General features: G+C 45.0%; 1 protein-coding gene across 3 annotated transcripts in view; it reads left to right on the forward strand.

Moving 5' to 3' along the window:
* Window positions 1–19,018, forward strand: part of LOC307235156 (arf-GAP with coiled-coil, ANK repeat and PH domain-containing protein 2-like) — a 25,390-nt gene that overhangs the window by 2,692 nt on the left and 3,680 nt on the right. The window contains exons 10-14 of one of the 3 annotated variants that reach the window (XM_080007151.1): window positions 957–1,052; window positions 2,853–2,948; window positions 3,921–4,043; window positions 6,408–6,503; window positions 7,432–7,591. In XM_080007151.1, the coding sequence (XP_079863277.1) occupies window positions 957–1,052; window positions 2,853–2,948; window positions 3,921–4,043; window positions 6,408–6,503; window positions 7,432–7,591 (571 nt within the window). Of the gene's footprint in view, window positions 1–956; window positions 1,053–2,852; window positions 2,949–3,054; window positions 4,044–6,407; window positions 6,504–7,431; window positions 7,592–19,018 lie in introns of those variants that run through there. The other 2 variants (XM_080007152.1, XM_080007153.1) reach the window with 2 other exon arrangements.

The raw sequence follows: 19,018 nt of genomic DNA on the forward strand, positions 1-19,018 counted from the left end.
AAATAGTATGAGGTGGTGTTGACTTGTACTGGACATGACATCACCACATCTAGATCCAATCTGTGTTTAGGATTTATTCCAAGACGCCAGAGGGAGTCACTGCAAATGATACCATGGTGCAACATACATTACATTACATTGCATTGATCAGACGCTTTTATCCAAAGCGACTTACAATTATTCAAACACCGACGGACGCAGCCATCAGGAGCAATTAGGGGTTAAGTGTCTTGCTCAAGGACACTACAGCATGCTATCAGGAGGAGCCTGGGATCGAACCAGCGACCTTTGGATTACTAGACGACCATATTGTTTGGACTTTGAGAACTGTTTTGAGGAAAAGGAAGGAAGGAAGGAATCGAACACAGTTGGTTTGGAGGAAGTTGCACCAACAGCTTAGGAGATGTCAAAGGTTGGTTTTTCAAAAAATTCAAAATGGTGGAAATCACATGGTGAAGAGAAAATGTGGCAGCATAATAATAATGATCATCAGAGTAATAATAATTAAAGCTGCAGGTGACCTTTCTGTGTGGAGTTTGCATGTTCTCCACATGGTTGTGTGGGTTTACGCCAGGTACTCCACTTTCCTCCCACCATCAAAAGACATGTACAGTATGTTAGCATGGAATTCCCTCTGGGTTTTTAACATATAAAAAACACATTTGATGTAATTGTAATAATACACACACTTCTGAGTTGTGTGTGTGTGTGTGTGTGTGTGTGTGTGTGTGTGTGTGTGTGTGTGTGTGTGTGTGTGTGTGTGTGTGTGTGTGTGTGTGTGTGTGTGTGTGTGTGTGTGTGTGTGTGTGATGTAGTTCATGCAGTTCATGCAAAACAACCAACCCAACAGTTAGCTTTTTCACATTTTCTATTCTCTTTTGAAATGTTCAGAATGTATTTTAAAGCACTTCTGTTGTGGCAAAGCGGAGTGAAAAGATTCAATTACCTGTTTACAGATTGGAGACAGAGACTGTGTTTTGGACGTGAAGGATGAGCCAAGTGAAGCCACTTGTTCAGATCCACAGGGGCGTGAACAGAACACATGTCAACAGGTATCTTTTTATTTTTAATACAAATAGAGGACCAACACACACATTTGTCTTATTCAGCCATTGTGGGCCCCAGTAAGGGCAATAAAATGGTTGAACAAAGGATAAACACAGGATTTCAAAATGTTGATATTGTTGTCGTGCTCAAGACAGGTGATTAGGTTTATGTATTATTGTTTTACCTGATGTTTCTACTTTTCTATGACATGATGGTAATGTTAGTTTATGATATGGTAATAGTATTGTTTCCCTAAAGAAAGACAATGCAGGGGGGTCATTGCTTCTAAAACTGTTATATAAAAAATGCATATACAGTGGGGCAAAAAAGTATTTAGTCAGCCACCAATTGTGCAAGTTCTCCCACTTAAAAAGATGAGAGGCCTGTTATTTTCATCATAGGTATACCTCAACTATGAGAGACAACATGGGAAAAAAAAATCACAGAAAATCACTGTCTGATTTTTACAGAATTTATTTGCAAATTATGATGGAAAATAAGTATTTGGTCAATAACAAAAGTTCATCTCAATACTTTGTTATAAACCCTTTGTTTGCAATGACAGAGGTCAAACGTTTTCTATAAGTCTTCACAAGTTTTCACACACTGTTGCTGGTATTTTGGCCCATTCCTCCATGCAGATCTCCTCTAGAGCAGTGATGTTTTGGGGCTGTTGCTCGGCAACACGGACTTTCAACTCCCTCCAAAGATTTTCTATGGGGTTGAGGTCTGGAGACTGGCTAGGCCACTCCAGGACCTTGAAATGCTTCTTACGAAGCCACTCCTTCGTTGCCCGGGCGGTGTGTTTGGGATCATTGTCATGCTGAAAGACCCAGCCACGTTTCATCTTCAATGCCCTTGCTGATGGAAGGAGGTTTTCACTCAAAATCTCACGATACATGGCCCCATTCATTCTTTCCTTTACACGGATCAGTCGTCCTTTTGCAGAAAAACAGCCCCAAAGCATGATGTTTCCACCCCCATGCTTCACAGTAGGTATGGTGTTCTTTGGATGCAACTCAGCTTTCTTTCTCCTCCAAACACGACAAGTTGAGTTTTTACCAAAAAAGTTCTATTTTGGTTTCATCTGACCATATGACATTCTCCCAATCCTCTTCTGGATCATCCAAATGCTCTCTAGCAAACTTCAGACGGGCCTGGACATGTACTGGCTTAAGCAGGGGGACACGTCTGGCACAGCAGGATTTGAGTCCCTGGCGGTTCTGTGATTTCCTGGATTCTTTCCCCCCATTCTGTCTCTCATAGTCGAAGTGTACCTATGATGAAAATTACAGGCCTCTCTCATCTTTTTAAGTGGGAGAACTTGCACAATTGGTGGCTGACTAAATACTTTTTTGCCCCACTGTATGGGGCGAGAGTTGAGGGCAGATTTAGAAACTACAATACACACTCCTCCAGAGATGAACGACAGTTAGGTTAGCTTAACGGGAACTAAAAAAAAAATGAAAATGACTGCTGTCATACAGTGAGAGGGTCAGCAATGGATTTTAACTTGAAAATAAAATTTGATATTCATATCTGAGCTCGATCTTGACACATTTTCATGTTTTCAAATTTTACTTAAATTATATATTCCTAAATACATTGTGTTGACATATGTTGTTACCATCAATGGTTTAACTAGCAAGTGAAGTGTGAAGGGGTGAAAAGGGAGTCTTTGCAACTCAGTTCATGCTAAACCAACTCATGAGTTTCCTTTTTTCAGATTTTGATTTGAGAAATTGATATGAAAGCATTACCGGTGTGACTTGGCTGAGTGAAAGGATTCACTTATTTGTTTACAGACTGGACAAGCAGATGCTCTTTGGGACGTGAAGGATGAGCCAAGTGAAGCCACCTGTTCAGATCCACAGGGGGGTGAGCAGAACACATGTCAACAGGTATCTTTTTATTTTTAATACATATTAGAGGACAAACGAAACAATCCACATGGGAACAGGGTCAGTACACGTACTCAGCATTAATATTTTCCTTCGTGGAATTAAGGGCCGAGCCCAAAGCAGAGACAGCCCCAGACACCAGCGGACTTGACAGTTCAGGCTTGAAGCGTTCCCCTGGCAACGCCCAAACACAGAACTGTCCATCCGACGCCAGACGGTGACGTGTGATGCTTCACTCCAGACGCCTTGACCTTGCTCCAGAGTCCAACGGCGCCGCTCCAGCCGACGCTTGGTGTTGTGCGTGGTGGTCTTAGAGATCCTAGACCCTAGAAACCCGGTTCATGAAGCTCCCGACCAACAGCTGTTGTGCTGACGTTGCTTCCCGAGGCCGTTTGAACGTGGTGGTGAGTGTTGCCGCACGGCGCTCCGCTTCTGGAAGCCGGTGTGGCGTAGCGCTCGGTGGTTGAGCTGTTGTTTCACCGAGACGTTTCCACTTCACCGTAACAGAACTTGTGGCTGAGCGGGACGCGTCCAACAGGACCGACTGATGTGTTGGAAAGGTGGCGTCCTATGACAGAGCCGGGGTGAAAGTCACGGAGCTCTTCAGTACGACACTTTCTACTGCCAAGGCTTGTCTCACGAGGCTGCACGCTGGATTTGACGCACCTCACCTGTCTACTAAAGTCAAAGTGTCTCAGTATGTATGTATACTTCATTAACCCCTCGAGGGCAAATGGGTTCTCTGGATTTTACCCACCCTATTATCCGACGTCCTCATCTTGACCGCTGCATCGGCGGCAGTGTCTAACCCTGACATGCACCTCTTTAGGGGTGGGGTAAACTGGAGCACTCGGACGAAACCCACGTCAACATGGGGAGAACATGCAGACTTCACACAGAACGGCCCCTGTTGAGCAACCATGCCACCATCATACTTTTGACTATGTAGTGGATATGTTTTTTTTTTTACAGTTGCGGAGTTTGAAAGATGCTACGGCTGTATGCCACCCCATGGCGTCGAGCAGTGACGATGAGGCAGACGGCTTGGACATTGCAGAGGAACCTGTTTTGACAAGATCGGCTACTGATCTTGAGGTAAGTGAGGCAACTGAGGCAAGTGTCCCAATTTGATGTTTAAGTCTCTTCATTGGTGTTTTCAGCATATGGCGAGCAAAAAACCCAAATCAATGACTGTGCTTTTTGTAAAGGTGGCTGGAAATTTGCCGAGTTCAGGTCATTTTTAATTGTGATGTAAACTCACTGAGAACTATATTAGGAAAACCTGTATACTTACTTATTCATGCAATTATCTAATCAGCCAATTGTGTGACACCAGTGCAATGCATAAAATCCTGCAGAAAGGGGGCAACAGCTTCAGTTAATGTTCACATCAACATTCAGAAAGGGCGGGGGGATTATCTCAGTGTTTTTGATTGTTGGTGCCAGACGGGCTGGTTTGATTAGTTCTGTAACTGCTGATCTTTTAACGCGCAACCGTCTCTAGAGTTTACTCAGAATGGTGCAAAAAACAAAAACATCCAGTGAGCGGCAGTTTGGTGGATGGAAATGCCTCGTCGATGAGAGAGTTCAACCAAGACCGGCCAGACTGGTTCGCGCTGACAGGCTACGGAAAAGACCCGATTATACCTTTGTGCGGGCGGGGTGCGGTGCCTCCCGCACAGAGAGCACAGGGCGGTTATGGCTGACACATTTTTTCATTGCAGTATTCTCGGTAACCACGGGTGGTAGTAGAGACAAAGTACGGTGTAAAGCAGGAAGTAGTAAACAAAGAATAGCGCTAGACAGCACACATGGCTACAGGGTACAGCATCACAACTTGTTTATGCTGAGGAGATATTGCTGTTCATGGTGGTTAAACTGACAAAAGCACAGAAAAGGAGCTGGTCCATTCAGAGACAGAAGAGGTGGGTTGAAGTTATGTCCTGCTCAGAATTTCATTACAGAGGAACTTGTTGAACAATGGAACAGAGTCACAATGTGTAATTATTCTTGAAAAATAAACTGGAAATAAATACTAATCAAAATGTTACGGTTCATTTGTAAACGGAACCTTACAACAATCCTGTTCATTCGAAATAAAAAAAACACCGAACCTGAGTGAGCTGTTTGCATGTACTATTTAGTCACTCGTCAAAAAGTAATCGGTAGACTTTGAATTTCAGATCTGAGTGGTGCTGCCGATCAGTGTTGTCCAACATATCAGAAATGAAACAGTGAAAAGCTGATCTCCCATCGCCTCCATGCATGAACGCTCCTCGCACCCTCTCACACAGTCTTTTAGGTAGGCAGGTCTCCCTGTGCCATGGTGCAACCGCCTGGTCCTGTCATTTGCCTCCTCGCGCCCTTACTCTTAAGCCGGGCTTAAGTTAAATAAAACATTTCAGAATGCACATCATGTCAAATCTTGAGGAATTGTTTCTTGGCACACTTTGGGTTAATACCCATCCATCATTGCTTGAATGCCACAGCCCTTCTGAGTCTTATTGCTTACCGTGCGCTTCCCTTCATGGCCACACCCATCCTCCAGTGGCTGCTTCCAGCATGATGATGTACCTTGTCACAAAGAAGAAGTTGTCTCAAACCCGTTTCATGAACGTGAGTTCAGTGTTGTTCAGTTTCCTTCCCAGTCACCAGAGCAGGACACTTTTAGGATGTGATAGAACGGGAGATTCGCAGCATGGATGTGAAGCTGACAAATCTGCAGGAACTGTGTGATGCAATCATGTCAACATGGAGCACAATGTTAAAGGAATGTTTGCTACATCTTGTTGCTGGTGGTTAAAGATGCCACACGGTTAGAGGGTCTGGACTGATTTCTTCTTTTTTTTTTTTTCAATGTTTGACTTCAAAGTCAAATTGTATAAATCACATGATTTGTATTTTGTCTAATTTTATTTAAATTATATGTTTGTAAATACATTTTGTTTACATACTTGGTTTAACAAAGTATGTAACAAAGGTCAACATGTCTCACTATATATATATATATATATATATATATATATATATATATATATATATATATATATATATATATATATAACAAATCTGATATTAACAAATGTTAAGATCATGTTGAAATAAATTTCACTTGTAGTTCTGCAGATATGAAGAGCATGAAGATGTAAAATTAACTTTTAATTCCAACATTAATGTCCTACTGTACCAGGAACTTTCCATTGTCGATAAGGATGTTTTACTCCAGCTGTCAGCCACTTTAACTGTATTAAAGATCATTGAAACAATAAGTGCATGAGTCTCTCAGTATTACAGCGCTTGGTGAAAATGGATTCTTTCTGACTGTAGTTCATGCAAAACAACCAACCCAACAGTTAGCTTTTTCACATTTTCTATTCTCTTTTGAAATGTTCAGAATGTATTTTAAAGCACTTCTGTTGTGGCAAAGCGGAGTGAAAAGATTAAATTACCTGTTTACAGATTGGAGACAGAGACTGTGTTTTGGACGTGAAGGATGAGCCAAGTGAAGCCACTTGTTCAGATCCACAGGGGCGTGAACAGAACACATGTCAACAGGTATCTTTTTATTTTTAATACAAATAGAGGACCAACACACACATTTGTCTTATTCAGCCATTGTGGGCCCCAGTAAGGGCAATAAAATGGTTGAACAAAGGATAAACACAGGATTTCAAAATGTCGATATCGCTGTCGTTCTCAAGACAGGGGATTAGGTTTATGTATTATTGTTTTGCCTGAACGTTCTACTTTTCTATGACGTGATGGTAATGTTAGTTTTTGATATGGTATTGTTTGGTTTGGGGCTCATTTCTTTATGATATATAAAAACACATTTATAGGACAAGTCAGGATATGGCATCAAATAGTTTTTGGTGGAATGAGTTAAGAGCAGATAAGAAATTACAATACCCATTCCCCCAAAGATGAACGGCAGATGAATAAACCTAACGGGAACCAAAATAAAAGGAAAAATGGCTGCTGTCACACGGTGTGAGGGTCAGGAATGGTTTTTAACTGAGAGGGACCTGGATGCAGACAAAATGGCGGACCTCCGCAACCGGCACCTCCGCAGTTGACAAGAAATCACGTGGTCTCAGCAGCGGAGGTTGGTCTTGTTCGCGTCGTTTTTGTGTGAACAGGTGCGTTGCGCATGTGCGTAGTCCACTTGTGGCAGAAAAGGCAAAAAGAAGAATACTTGACAGCAGTTAGATACAGAGTCTATTAAGGATCTATGAAAGTTTGTTTGCTTTTCTCAGTTTTTATTCAATGTTGTCTATCAAACTTTAATATATTGAAGAATACCTTTTAGAATTGAAAATGCCAAGTGTCTCTACCATCTGTAGTGTAGAGCCTGGCTTAATCACTGTTTGGGAGAGCACCTCATGATGCAGGCTGTGTGTGTGTGTTACTGGTTAAAGTCACATTAAAATAACAATCTAGAATAAACTGAAATAATAAAAACTAAAAACAAACTGCTTTCCAGATACACCCATCCATAATTAAGACCGGAAGCCAGTTGGAGAGCACAACCTACCAGAATTCACACATGGGTTGTCCTCTGTGTCCCAAATTTAACACCACACGTGGGATGACAATTTGGAGACACCTGGATGCTCACATCAGAAATGCAGTGCATTTCCAAGGTGAGTTAAAAGGAAATGATATACTGTGTGTGTGTGTGTGTGTGTGTAAAAGTTTGGAATTTATTAAGCAGTGATGTATTGAGTTGCACTAGTCTCAGAATGTGCGAGCACACAGAACAGTATCCATGAGCAGAAAAACATCCTCGTGAGCTCATTTCTGCTCTGCCTGCACTAGGTTTGGGCGATAGTGCAAAATTTCAATCGCATGTCATTTTATCGGGGGCGCGTGCGCACGGTGGGTTTGCGTGGACATAGAACCTAATGTAATGTGGTGAATGCAGTCTCCCTGTTCCAGTAGTGCAGGATTTTTTATTTACAAGTAAAGTAGGGTCTGAGCACCAGCCCCATGGACCCACGGTGCGTTCCCATCAGGCGTGGGCCCAAGTGTCCTCCCAGTGATCACACTCTGCTCTGCTGCTCCGTTTGCCCAGAGCCACAAAATGCCTAGAACCAGAGCTGTGGGTCCATGTGGCCCCCAAAGTCTCTGTACGGGACTGTAGAGGGGAAGTCAGACCCGATGACCCGTGTTTACTGGACAGCTCTGGGCGGAGAGGGGGAGACCCTCCTCTCTCCTCTCTCTCTTCGCTCCAGTTTCAGAACACAGTAAAGTGCACTAACACCGTTTCAATTCTTGGATTTTTCCTGGCATATAAAAGATACAAAACCCGTCCGTCATCAATGTCAATTGCAATCGATGGAGTCGATCGCCAATGACTGAGTCGATCGCTGATAGACGATTTCAGCGTAAATTTGCCCGAGACTAGCGTGCGCAATTATGCGGTCCCATGAGCACGGGGCTATGACGAGCGCGAGCTGCACCGTCCCTACACGCTCGCAGTTGCTCAACACTCACTCGCTCATCAAGTTGACTTTTGAGACTCGTTATAGAATACGGTGGGTGATGGCTCACTAAAACAAAAGAGAAAAGCAAGAAACCTTTGGAAAGCTCTCAAAAAGGGGATGCCTTTCCAACCCCCTTAAATGCAGCCCCACATTGACTGTGACATTGACCGGGGATGGCAGGACCGCATTTGCTTCCTCTTGTGGATGCTGTTCTATGCGCTCGTACAACGGTCTGTTATTTGGGGTCGGATCACCTTGGCAAGAAAGCAAAAGTTACTTTCAAGTGACCATCATTTTGTTTTGTTTTTGTTTTTTTGTTCAATTGTAATGTAAATGTTCTTAGTAAAATGGGAATCACTGTTGGCGCCCAAAATAATCCAAATTGTATATTGGATATAAAAGGTACATTTTTGTGTTTTTAGCCGTAAAGTTGTTTTTAAAGTTAGATGAATGTTCTCTTGCAGACACAATCATTTGCAGATGCAACCTGTCATGCCGAGACTCGGGTCATTACCACTGCCCCTATTGTGCAAAAACCATCACGCGCAAAGAGGTTATGACATTACATGTGACTGGATGCCAAGGAACATGTGATACGGTGCCAGGCCCATGTGAACCGAGCTCCTTGGTGCTACCTTCATCAGTGCCACCTTCAGCTGAACTCAGCCCGTCAGTGCCGTCCTCAACGTCGCTCTGCGCTTCCCAGGAGATTCCAGCACATCCACACACGTTGCCAAAACCTCATTCGGAGCCCCGCCCTCCCCTATCTGCCCTCGAAGATTCTATAGCCTCAGTAGTGAGTGTAGACCATTCTTACACCCTTCCTCCGTCATCATCAGGAGTGGGTGTAGACCTCTCATACACAGCTTCACCCCCAGAGCCCTCCAACTCACATGCTTTTCCACCCGAGGAAGCAGCGAATGCTGCTGCACAGTCTGAAACCACTGATTTGCCGTCTTCACGTGTGACATTTTTAAAGTGGGTGAAGTGCCCTCACTGCTCCGTGGTTCTGTACAAAGACAACTTGTTAGTACACATACAAAGAAAACATGCGAGGCCAAAAGACATTACAGCCGCATCTCACCTTAATAGCGTGTGTGTTGATGAAACTCGTGGCCTATTTGCCATCCCAAAATCTTCTCATGGTTTGCCAATACATGTACAACGTAAAACATGGGGCAAACTACACGTGACCAAGTGTGAGTTGGAGGACTGTCGCCAATATCAGTCGCTTGCACAGCGGAGTGGCCTCGGTCACAGTCTGTGTGAGCACATCCGGTCGCTGGATTACTGCACCAAGACCGCCACCGAGGAACCACTGAAGCATGAGGTCCTTGAAGAAATGTCGGAATTCAAGTTTTTTGCGAAATCCAAGGTGGCAGCTTGCAAAAAGAGGCAAAAAGCAGCAGAGAAAGCTCATGCGCCATTGTCAGTGTTGGTGGAAGTTGGAGGTTCTCAAAACCAGATTTGTCTCTCTGTACACGAACCCAAAATATACCAGTTCTGTTGTTTTGGTAGAGTTATGGTGACTTACAACAGGAAAAAAAACACCTGGCACTGCCCCTGTGCAATGGCACATACATCATGTCGGCACAAGAACATTGCTAAATGGCACCTTTTCCAAACCCGGAAGGAACTCTTCATGACTGCACCAGGTACCACGGAAACCTTCGCAGAGACGAAGAATTAAGAGAGGGGAGATGACGCTGCTGGATGTTCTCTTCAATGTCATGGTTCCAGAGTGTAGATGGGGAATGTTGGTGGCATTGAATACAGCTCATGATGAAGCTGAATGAGCAGACTGTCAGGGTGCACTGCGGTGTGAACCCTTCATTGAGAGGTCCATTGACCAGACAGCGTGCAACCGCTATGAACCCCAACCCTCCGTGGATACTGACTAGCAGCTATATGCTCATCTTGGAAATCCAGATGTATTACGAATAACATTAATATCTGTTGATTCTACTTTGGGGAATTTAGCAGGCCATCTTCTTGGCAAGGAAAAAAATCTCCTCACTCAGCTCTAGAATCCAATGGTGAATAAAAAACAAACAAACATTGTGGTCAGTGCGGATATGGTTCGAGCTGCCAAAAAGTTGTCTTTGTATGGGAACCCCTGGACTGACAGGCCAAAGGTACGGGGCTGAGGGATCTGCCAAACCAACTAAAAAGGTTCAAAGCCGACATTGAAAAGAAAATAATGTGGGTGCGTATCACAGATGGACTGGGAAGCTGTTCCAACATGGAAGGCACAACAACACGAGGCTGCTCTGCCAGCTTCACTCTTCGCTCTTTCAGGTGTTCAAGTCCAGAGGAGCAGAGCGTCCGTCGCTGAGCAGCATGTTGAAATATCACTTTAGCTCCAGGGCAGTGAGAGCTCAGGAAGCTGTCACACACATGAGGATCAGTCATTGTTTTGTCAACTATCTTTAAAGAATTTTACAGAGGAATGGGAGGTTCAGTGTGGTCAGTCCCTGACCCTCTGGAAACAGTGAACTGTCTAGGACAACAGCAGGAAGGATTGGATCATTTTCCAACTGTTTTTCAGATTATCATCAAAATCCAGGAGGCCCAAGGACAAACCAAGCACCAACAGAGGTCACCGTGGTCGGAGGAAAAGAGTTTAACTGGAGAAGAAAAGATACAGAATAGTCGTTGTACTGCCAGTCGTTTGTTTGATCAAATGAGTGAACGGATGAGACTAAGTTGATGTGCGGTAAGGATGGAAGGCGCAGCGTAGTAGGGATTGACCATCGAGGAGCTTTACAGCATGTGTGACGTAGCTGCTTTTGTGGCGGGTGGTTGTCTCGCTAGGAACCTCCTTCCAGACGGGAGCGCTTGGAAGATGATGGGAAGTGTGGGAAAGTATTGCATTTGATCCTGATTGTGACTTTTAGAAGTGGGTGTGTCCTATGACCTGTCGTCATGGTGACGGGTGCATCGTTGAGGGATGTGTGATTGATAAACCCGTATGCTGCGAAAGGTGTGTGTGTTGGAGCAACGGAGAAGAACTGAAAGGAAGACGTTTGGGTGTCTGTCCATCTGGCGTGCAGGTCAACAAGGCCCATCTCAGTCCAACGTCGTGTGTTTACTCCCCAATGGGAGGAGGAGGCTGCAGACGTGGTGCTGCTGAGGTGGTGCTGCTGATCCTCTGCTCAGCCACAGCCACACTTGTCCTGGGGCTTGTTTGTCCGTCACTGGATGGAAGAACGTTTTAAGATGCTCTTTCCAGAGTGAGATCGACCACGGCGTGATGCTCACGTCAGCGCCCTCCTTCCATCTGCTTGTGTACACACATCTGAATCAACACGTCCATCCAGGTCACTGAGCGGTCCTCATCCTCTGGACCTGGAGGTCAGAGGTCATGAAGGGTGGACAGCTCACAGCCCATGATCCTCTGCTCTGGTGACCTGTTGAGTCCTTGGCAGGCCCAAGTTTTTATAAACTTTTTATTGGTGTATTTCCATGTGGACTCACTGCAATGTGTTCCTTTCTGATGTTCTGAACTTTAACCCTGGTAATACTTTTAGTTACAGTCATTTTCTGTCGGTTTAAATTTGTGTCAAACATAAACAATGTGTGTTTATTTGAACATAACAGGTTCATTTAGATTCTGCTGAGGCTCAGTGTGTTGGATCAGTAGCTCACAGGGTCCTCCAGCGCCTGTTCGCCTTGTTTAATCAATTGTTTATTACAAATTGTTCAATCAATTTGATTTATTGAATTTACTTTATTGGCCCATTTTTTTCATCTGTACAAATCACAAACCTCAATTTAAAATATTGTAGAAAACCTTTAAGACAGTCAGATGACTTTTAAAATATGATTCAGATGAATAAACATTGCAATATTTCTTTAGTGCGTGTGCTGTCTCTGTGGAAAAAACAACATGAAGACCCAAGTTCACGGCGGAGGTCACGTGATTTCCTGTCAGAGGCCAAGGTCCCTCTTGAGGAGCTCTGCCATTTTCCACCAATGAAATCTCTTAAAATACAGTTTTTATTTTAGAAAACAAAAATAAGTGTTTTTATTTTGTGTTTTCAAAATAAAAATAGTTTGTATTTTAGATCTAATTATTTCAAGGAGGACGGCATCCAGATGGAAGTTTAATTTAAAATTCAAAGAACATTTGCTTTGGTTCCAGATCTAAAAGCTTGCCTCTAATATGAGCCTCCTTCCAAGAAAAGTCAATTAAAGCCCCGGTGACTATATGACGGTATACAGAATAAGGTCTGATGTGGCTTTCATCGCAGGCTTAGCATTAGCAGTCGGAGGCATTTAAGCTGCAGTCACAACGGTAGATGTCAACTCTCTTGGTAGATAGAAAGGTCTGCACCCAAACATGAGATCCTCGAGGTCAGCAGAGCAATGACTGTCGTAGTAGTGTGAGAGCGCTAAGCTTTGTTTACCTTTTGTTCACATACATATACAATCACACACATTCAACTAACTGTCATTACACAGAGTGTGTGTGTGTGTGTGTGTGTGTGTGTGTGTGTGTGTGTGTGTGTATATATACACATACACACACACACACACACACACACAGTGGCTTGCAAAAGTATTCATACCCCTTGAATTTTTCCACATTTTGTCACGTTACAACCACAAACGTAAATGTATTTTTTTGGATATTTATGTGATAGAACAACACAAAGTGGTGCATAATTGTGGAGTGGAAGGAAAATGATACATGGTTTTCACTTTTTTTTTTTACAAAGAAACTGAATAGTGTGGTGTGCAAAAGTATTCAGCCCCTTTACTCTGATACCCCTAAATAAAATCCAGTGCAACCAATTGCCTTCAAAAGTCACCTAATTAGTAAATAGTCCATTTGTGTGTAATGTAATCTCAGCATAAATACAGCTGTTCTGTGAAGGCCGACCATGTGTTGATGTTTCCGTACTTTTCGATCGAGACATGTTGCCTTCCTCCTCTTTACATAAAGACACAGAAAGTGACTAGTTTATGTCCTTTTTTAAAACATGAACTCTTACTTAGCCTTGAGAAGAAGAACAGAGTACACATATCGTACAAGAATCTGAGAGAAAAACAGCAATAAAACGTGAACTCTGCTTAGCCTACAGAAGGAAAGCAGAGTACATATGTCATACAAGAGTTCATGTGAAAGGCGCAGTAATATACAGTGGGGCAAAAAAGTATTTAGTCAGCCACTAATTGTGCAAGTTCTCCCACTTAAAAAGATGAGAGAGGCCTGTAATTCACTTCGACTATGAGAGACAAAATGAGAAGAAAAAAAATCCAGAAATTCACATTTGTCTGATTTTTTAAGAATTGATTTGCAAATTATGGTGGAAAATAAGTATTTGGTCAATAACAAAAGTTCATCTCAATACTTTGTTATATACCCTTTGTTTGCAATGACAGAGGTCAAACGTTTTCTATAAGTCTTCACAAGGTTTCACACACTGTTGCTGGTATTTTGGCCCATTCCTCCATGCAGATCTGCTCTAGAGCAGTGATGTTTTGGGGCTGTTGCTCGGCAACACAGACGTTCAACTCCCTCCAAAGATTTTCTATGGGGTTGAGATCAGGAGACTGGCTAGGCCACTCTAGGACCTTGAAATGCTTCTTACAAAGCCACTCCTTCGTTGCCCGGGCGGTGTGTTTGGGGTCATTGTCATGCTGAAAGACCCAGCCACGTTTCATCTTCAATGCCCTTGCTGATGGAAGGAGGTTTTCACTCAAAATCTCACGATACATGGCCCCATTCATTCTTTCCTTTACACGGATCAGTCGTCCTGGTCCCTTTGCAGAAAAACAGCCCCAAAGCATGATGTTTCCACCCCCATGCTTCACAGTAGGTATCGTGTTCTTTGAATGCAACTCAGCTTTCTTTCTCCTCCAAACACGACAAGTTGAGTTTTTACCAAAAAGTTCTATTTTGGTTTCATCTGACCATATGACATTCTTCCAATCCTCTTCAGGATCATCCAAATGCTCTCTAGCAAACTTCAGACGGGCCTGGACATGTACTGGCTTAAGCAGGGGGACACGTCTGGCACTGCAGGATTTGAGTCCCTGGCGGTGTAGTGTGTTACTGATGGTAGCCTTTGTTACTTTGGTCCCAGCTCTCTGCAGGTCATTCACTAGGTCCCCCCGTGTGGTTCTGGGATGTTTGCTCACCGTTCTTGTGATCATTTTGACCCCACGGGGTGAGATCTTGCGTGGAGCCCCAGATCGAGGGAGATTATCAGTGGTCTTGTATGTCTTCCATCTTCTAATAATTGCTCCCACAGTTGATTTCTTCACAACAAGCTGCTTACCTATTGCAGATTCAGTCTTCCCAGCCTGGTGCAGGTCTACAATTTTGTTTCTGGTGTCCTTTGACAGCTCTTTGGTCTTGGCCATAGTGGAGTTTGGAGTGTGACTGTTTGAGGTTGTGGACAGGTGTCTTTTATACTGATAACCAGTTCAAACAGGTGCCATTAATACAGGTAACGAGTGGAGGACAGAGGAGCCTCTTAAAGAAAAAGTTACAGGTCTGTGAAAACCAGAAATCTTGCTTGTTTGTAGGTGGCCAAATACTTATTTTACCGAGGAATTTACCAATTAATTCATTAAAAATCCTACATTGTGATTTCTTGGATTCTTCCCCCCCCCATTCTGTCTCTCATAGTCGAAGTGAACCTATGATGAAAATTACAGGCCTCTCTCATATTTTTAAGTGGGAGAACATGCACAATTGATGGCTGACTAAATACTTTTTTGCCCCACTGTATATAGAAATATAAAATTCTTATAACAACATTAATGAACAAACAGCATCATGAAGCCCAAGGAACACACCAGACAGGTCAGGGATAAAGTTGTGGAGAAGCTTTGAACATCTCATGGAGCACTGTTCAATCCATCATCTGAAAATGGAAAGAGTATGGCACAACTGCAAGCCTAGCAAGACATGGCCCTCCAACTAAAATGACAGGGCAGGCAAGGAGAGCATTCATCAGAGAAGCAGCCAAGAGCCCCATGGTAACTGTGGAGGAGCTGCAGAGATCCACAGCTCAGGTGGGAGAATCGTCAATCATCGAGAGTCGTGCACTCCACAAATCTGGCCTTTATGGAAGAGTGGCAAGAAGAAAGCGATTGTTGAAACAAAGCTATAAGAAGTCCTGTTTGCAGTTGAACACACCATGCCCACCATGAAACACGATGGTGGCGGATGATGTGGGGATGCTCTTCTTCAGCAGGGACAGGGAAGCTGGTCAGAGTTGATGGGAAGATGGATGGAGTCAAATACAGGGCAATCTTGGAAGAAAACCTGTTTAGAGTCTGCAAAAGACTTTAGACGGGGGCGGAGGTTCCCCTACCAGCAGGACAACGACCCAAAACACACAGCCAGAGCTACGATGGAATGGTTTAGATCAAAGCATATTCATGTGTTAGAATGGCCCCGTCAAAGTCCAGACCTAAATCCAATTGAGAATCTCTGGCAAGACTTGAAAATTGCTGTTAACAGACGCTCCGCATCCAATCTGACTGAGCTTGAGCTGTTTTGCAAAGAAGAATGGGCAAAAAAAACAGTCTCTAGGTGTGAAAGGCTAACGTGACAAAATGTGGAAAAGTTCAAGGGGTATGAATACTTTTGCAAGCCGCTGTATACTGTATGTATATATATATATACACACACACACACACACACACACACACCAACACAGACAAATTTGTTGGTATCCTTTGATGAAAACAGAGCCCACAATTCTCTGAAATTGAGTTATTTGTGTAGCTCTCAGTGAGACTTGTGCAACTGTCAACAGGTCGTTTGGCCCACTCTTCCTGAGCAAACTGCTCCAGCTGTCTCAGGTTTGAAGGGGGCTTTCTCCAGACTGCATGTTTCAGCTCTTTCCACAGATGTTCCATAGGATTCAGATCAGGGCTGATAGAAGGCCACTTCAGAATCGTCAAATGTTTTGTTCTTATCCATTCTTGGTGCATTTAGCTGAGTGTTTTGGGTCATTATCCTGTTGGAGGACCCCTGACCTGTGACTGAGACACAGCTTTCTGACACTGGGCAGTACGTTTGGCTCCAGAATGCCTTGATAGTCTTGAGATTTCATTGTGCCCTGCAAAGATTCAAGGCACCCTGTGCCAGGCGCAGCAAAGCTGCCCCGAAACATAACCAAGCCTCCTCCATGTTTGAGAGTAGTATGGTATTCATTTCTTTGAAATCTTAATTTTGTTCGTCTGTGACTTGCCAAAAAGCTCCAGTTTTGAATCATGTCCAAAGGACACTCTCCCTGAAGCATTGTGGCTTGTCAATATGCATTTTAGCAAATTCCAAAGAAGGGTAGTTCCAGTGGTACGTTCAGCTGAACGCACCACCCTCTGCAGGGCCCGCCTGTCCTGAGCAGTACAGCTCCCAAACCAGGCAGTGATGTTGCCTGTCAGGATGCTCTCCACTGCTCCAGAGTAGAAGGACTTGAGGATCCTCACTGAGACCCGGAATTTCCTCAGCTGCCTGAGGTGGTAAAGACGCTGCCTCGCCTTCCTTGAGTGTCTGTTTGTAAAGTCCATGTTAAGTCCTCTGTGATGTGGACTCCCAGGTATTTGAAGCTGCTCACCCTGTCAACAGGAGTCCCATTAATCACCAAGGGCGCGTGCGTCCTCGATTGTGATCCACGCCTAAAGTCCACAATCAGCTCCTTATTTTTGCTGACGTTCAGGTGGAGGCTGTTGTCCTGGCACCAGAGTGACAGGTCAGCCACCTCCTCATGGTAGGCCTTCTCGTCGCAGTCGGTGATCAGGCCCACGACCACGGTGTCGTCAGCAAACTTGATGACGGTGTTGGAGCTGGACCTGGCCACACAGTCATGTGTGTACAGGGAGCGCAGTAGGGGGCTGAGGACGCAGCCCTGGGGGGATCCTGTATTGAGGGTGAGGACACTTGACGTGTGCTTCCCCACCCTGACCACCTGGGGGAGGCCTGTGAGGAAGTCCAGGATCCAGGCACACAGCGGCGCATTCAGTCCGAGCTCCTTCAGCTTGACAGACAGTCTGGTGGGTACTATGGTGTTGAAGGCTGAACTGTAATCGATGAACAGCATTCTCACATAGGCCCCCTTCTGGCCATCCAGGTGCGTGAGCGTGGTGTGCAGTACCTGGGAAACCGCGTCATCCGTGGATCTGTTCTGTTGGTAAGCAAACTGCATTGGGTCCAAGGTGCGGGGGAGGGAGGCGCAAAACACTTCATGACCACCGAGGTGAGGGCCACCGGACGGTAGTCATTCAGGCAGGCAGGAGAGGCGATTTCCGGGACAGGAACGACGGTGGACCTCTTGAAGCAGGACGGGACCACTGATTCAGCCAGGGAGATGTTGAATATTGTAGTGAACACCGGAGCTAGCTGGTTAGCACAGGTCTTCAGTACTCGCCCACATATGCCGTCTGGGCCCGCAGCTTTCCTGGTGTTCACCCGCATCAGAGCCCTCCTGACCTCGCGCACGGACACAGAGTGCACGCTCATCCCCAGCGGTGTAACTCCAATTAGCCGGCGAGCTAGCGGTGCTGTTGCAAGACTCGAACCGCACATAAAAGGAGTTCAGTTCAATGGCAAGGGAGGCGTCCACACTCGTGGCTGGGGGGGAGCTGCTCCTGTAGTTTGTTATTGTTCGCAGCCCCTCCCACAAGCGTCTTGTGTCCCCCCGCTCCATCTGTAGCTCCACAGTCTCTCTGTACGCCTGTTTAGCGTCCCTCACCACCCTCCGCAGATTGTACGACGCCGCTTTGTAATTGTCCATATTTCCAGATACAAGTCCGTCGTTGTAAGCGGCCGTGCGAGCATTCAGAGCGCAGCGGATGGATTTATCAACCCACTGTTTCTGGTTTGGGAATATCCGAACTTTCACCGTGGGAATGATATTATCTGCTAGCGTAGTCACAAAGCTCACTGCCACACCTCCGTAAACTCGCTGACGTCACTTGAACTTGTTTGGAACATGTCCCAGTCTGTCAGTCAGAGCGTCCTGAAGCGCAGCCTCCGATTGGTCCGTCCACCGCTTCACATCCCTCGTCACCACCAGTTCTCACGCAATCAGAGGCCTGTAAACAGGAAGCAGCGAGATCGTGGCGTGGTCAGATTTCCCGAAAGCAGGGCGCGAGACGGTCTTGTATCTGTTCTTGTACGGTGTGTAGCAATGGTCCAGAGTTCTATCTCCCCTGGTGGCACACGTGATGTGTTGGTGGAAATCAGCAGAACTTTTTAAGGTTGGTCTGTTAAAGTCCCCAGTCACCACCACAGCCGCGTCGGATGTTTGTTTTGAAATCCGCACAACACATCGTACATCACCGACAGAGCTGCGTCGGTGTCCGCTTGCGGTGGGATATAACCGGCTGTGATGATCACCGTGCTAAATTCCCGGGGGAGATAAAATGGACGGCATAGGATGGTCAGCTGTTCCAGGTTCGGCGAGCAGGAGTGGGAGAGAAACTTGGTGTTGTTGGGGTTACACCAGCGGTTGTTTACCATGAGGCAGACGCCTCCACCTTTGGATTTCCCCGACTCTCCCGTTCTGTCGCCACGGAACACAGAGAAGGCCTCGGCTGGACGTATGGCTTCATCCGGCA

Source organism: Zeus faber, assembly GCF_960531495.2.
Source record: "Zeus faber genome assembly, chromosome: 9".
NCBI lineage: Eukaryota > Metazoa > Chordata > Actinopteri > Zeiformes > Zeidae > Zeus > Zeus faber.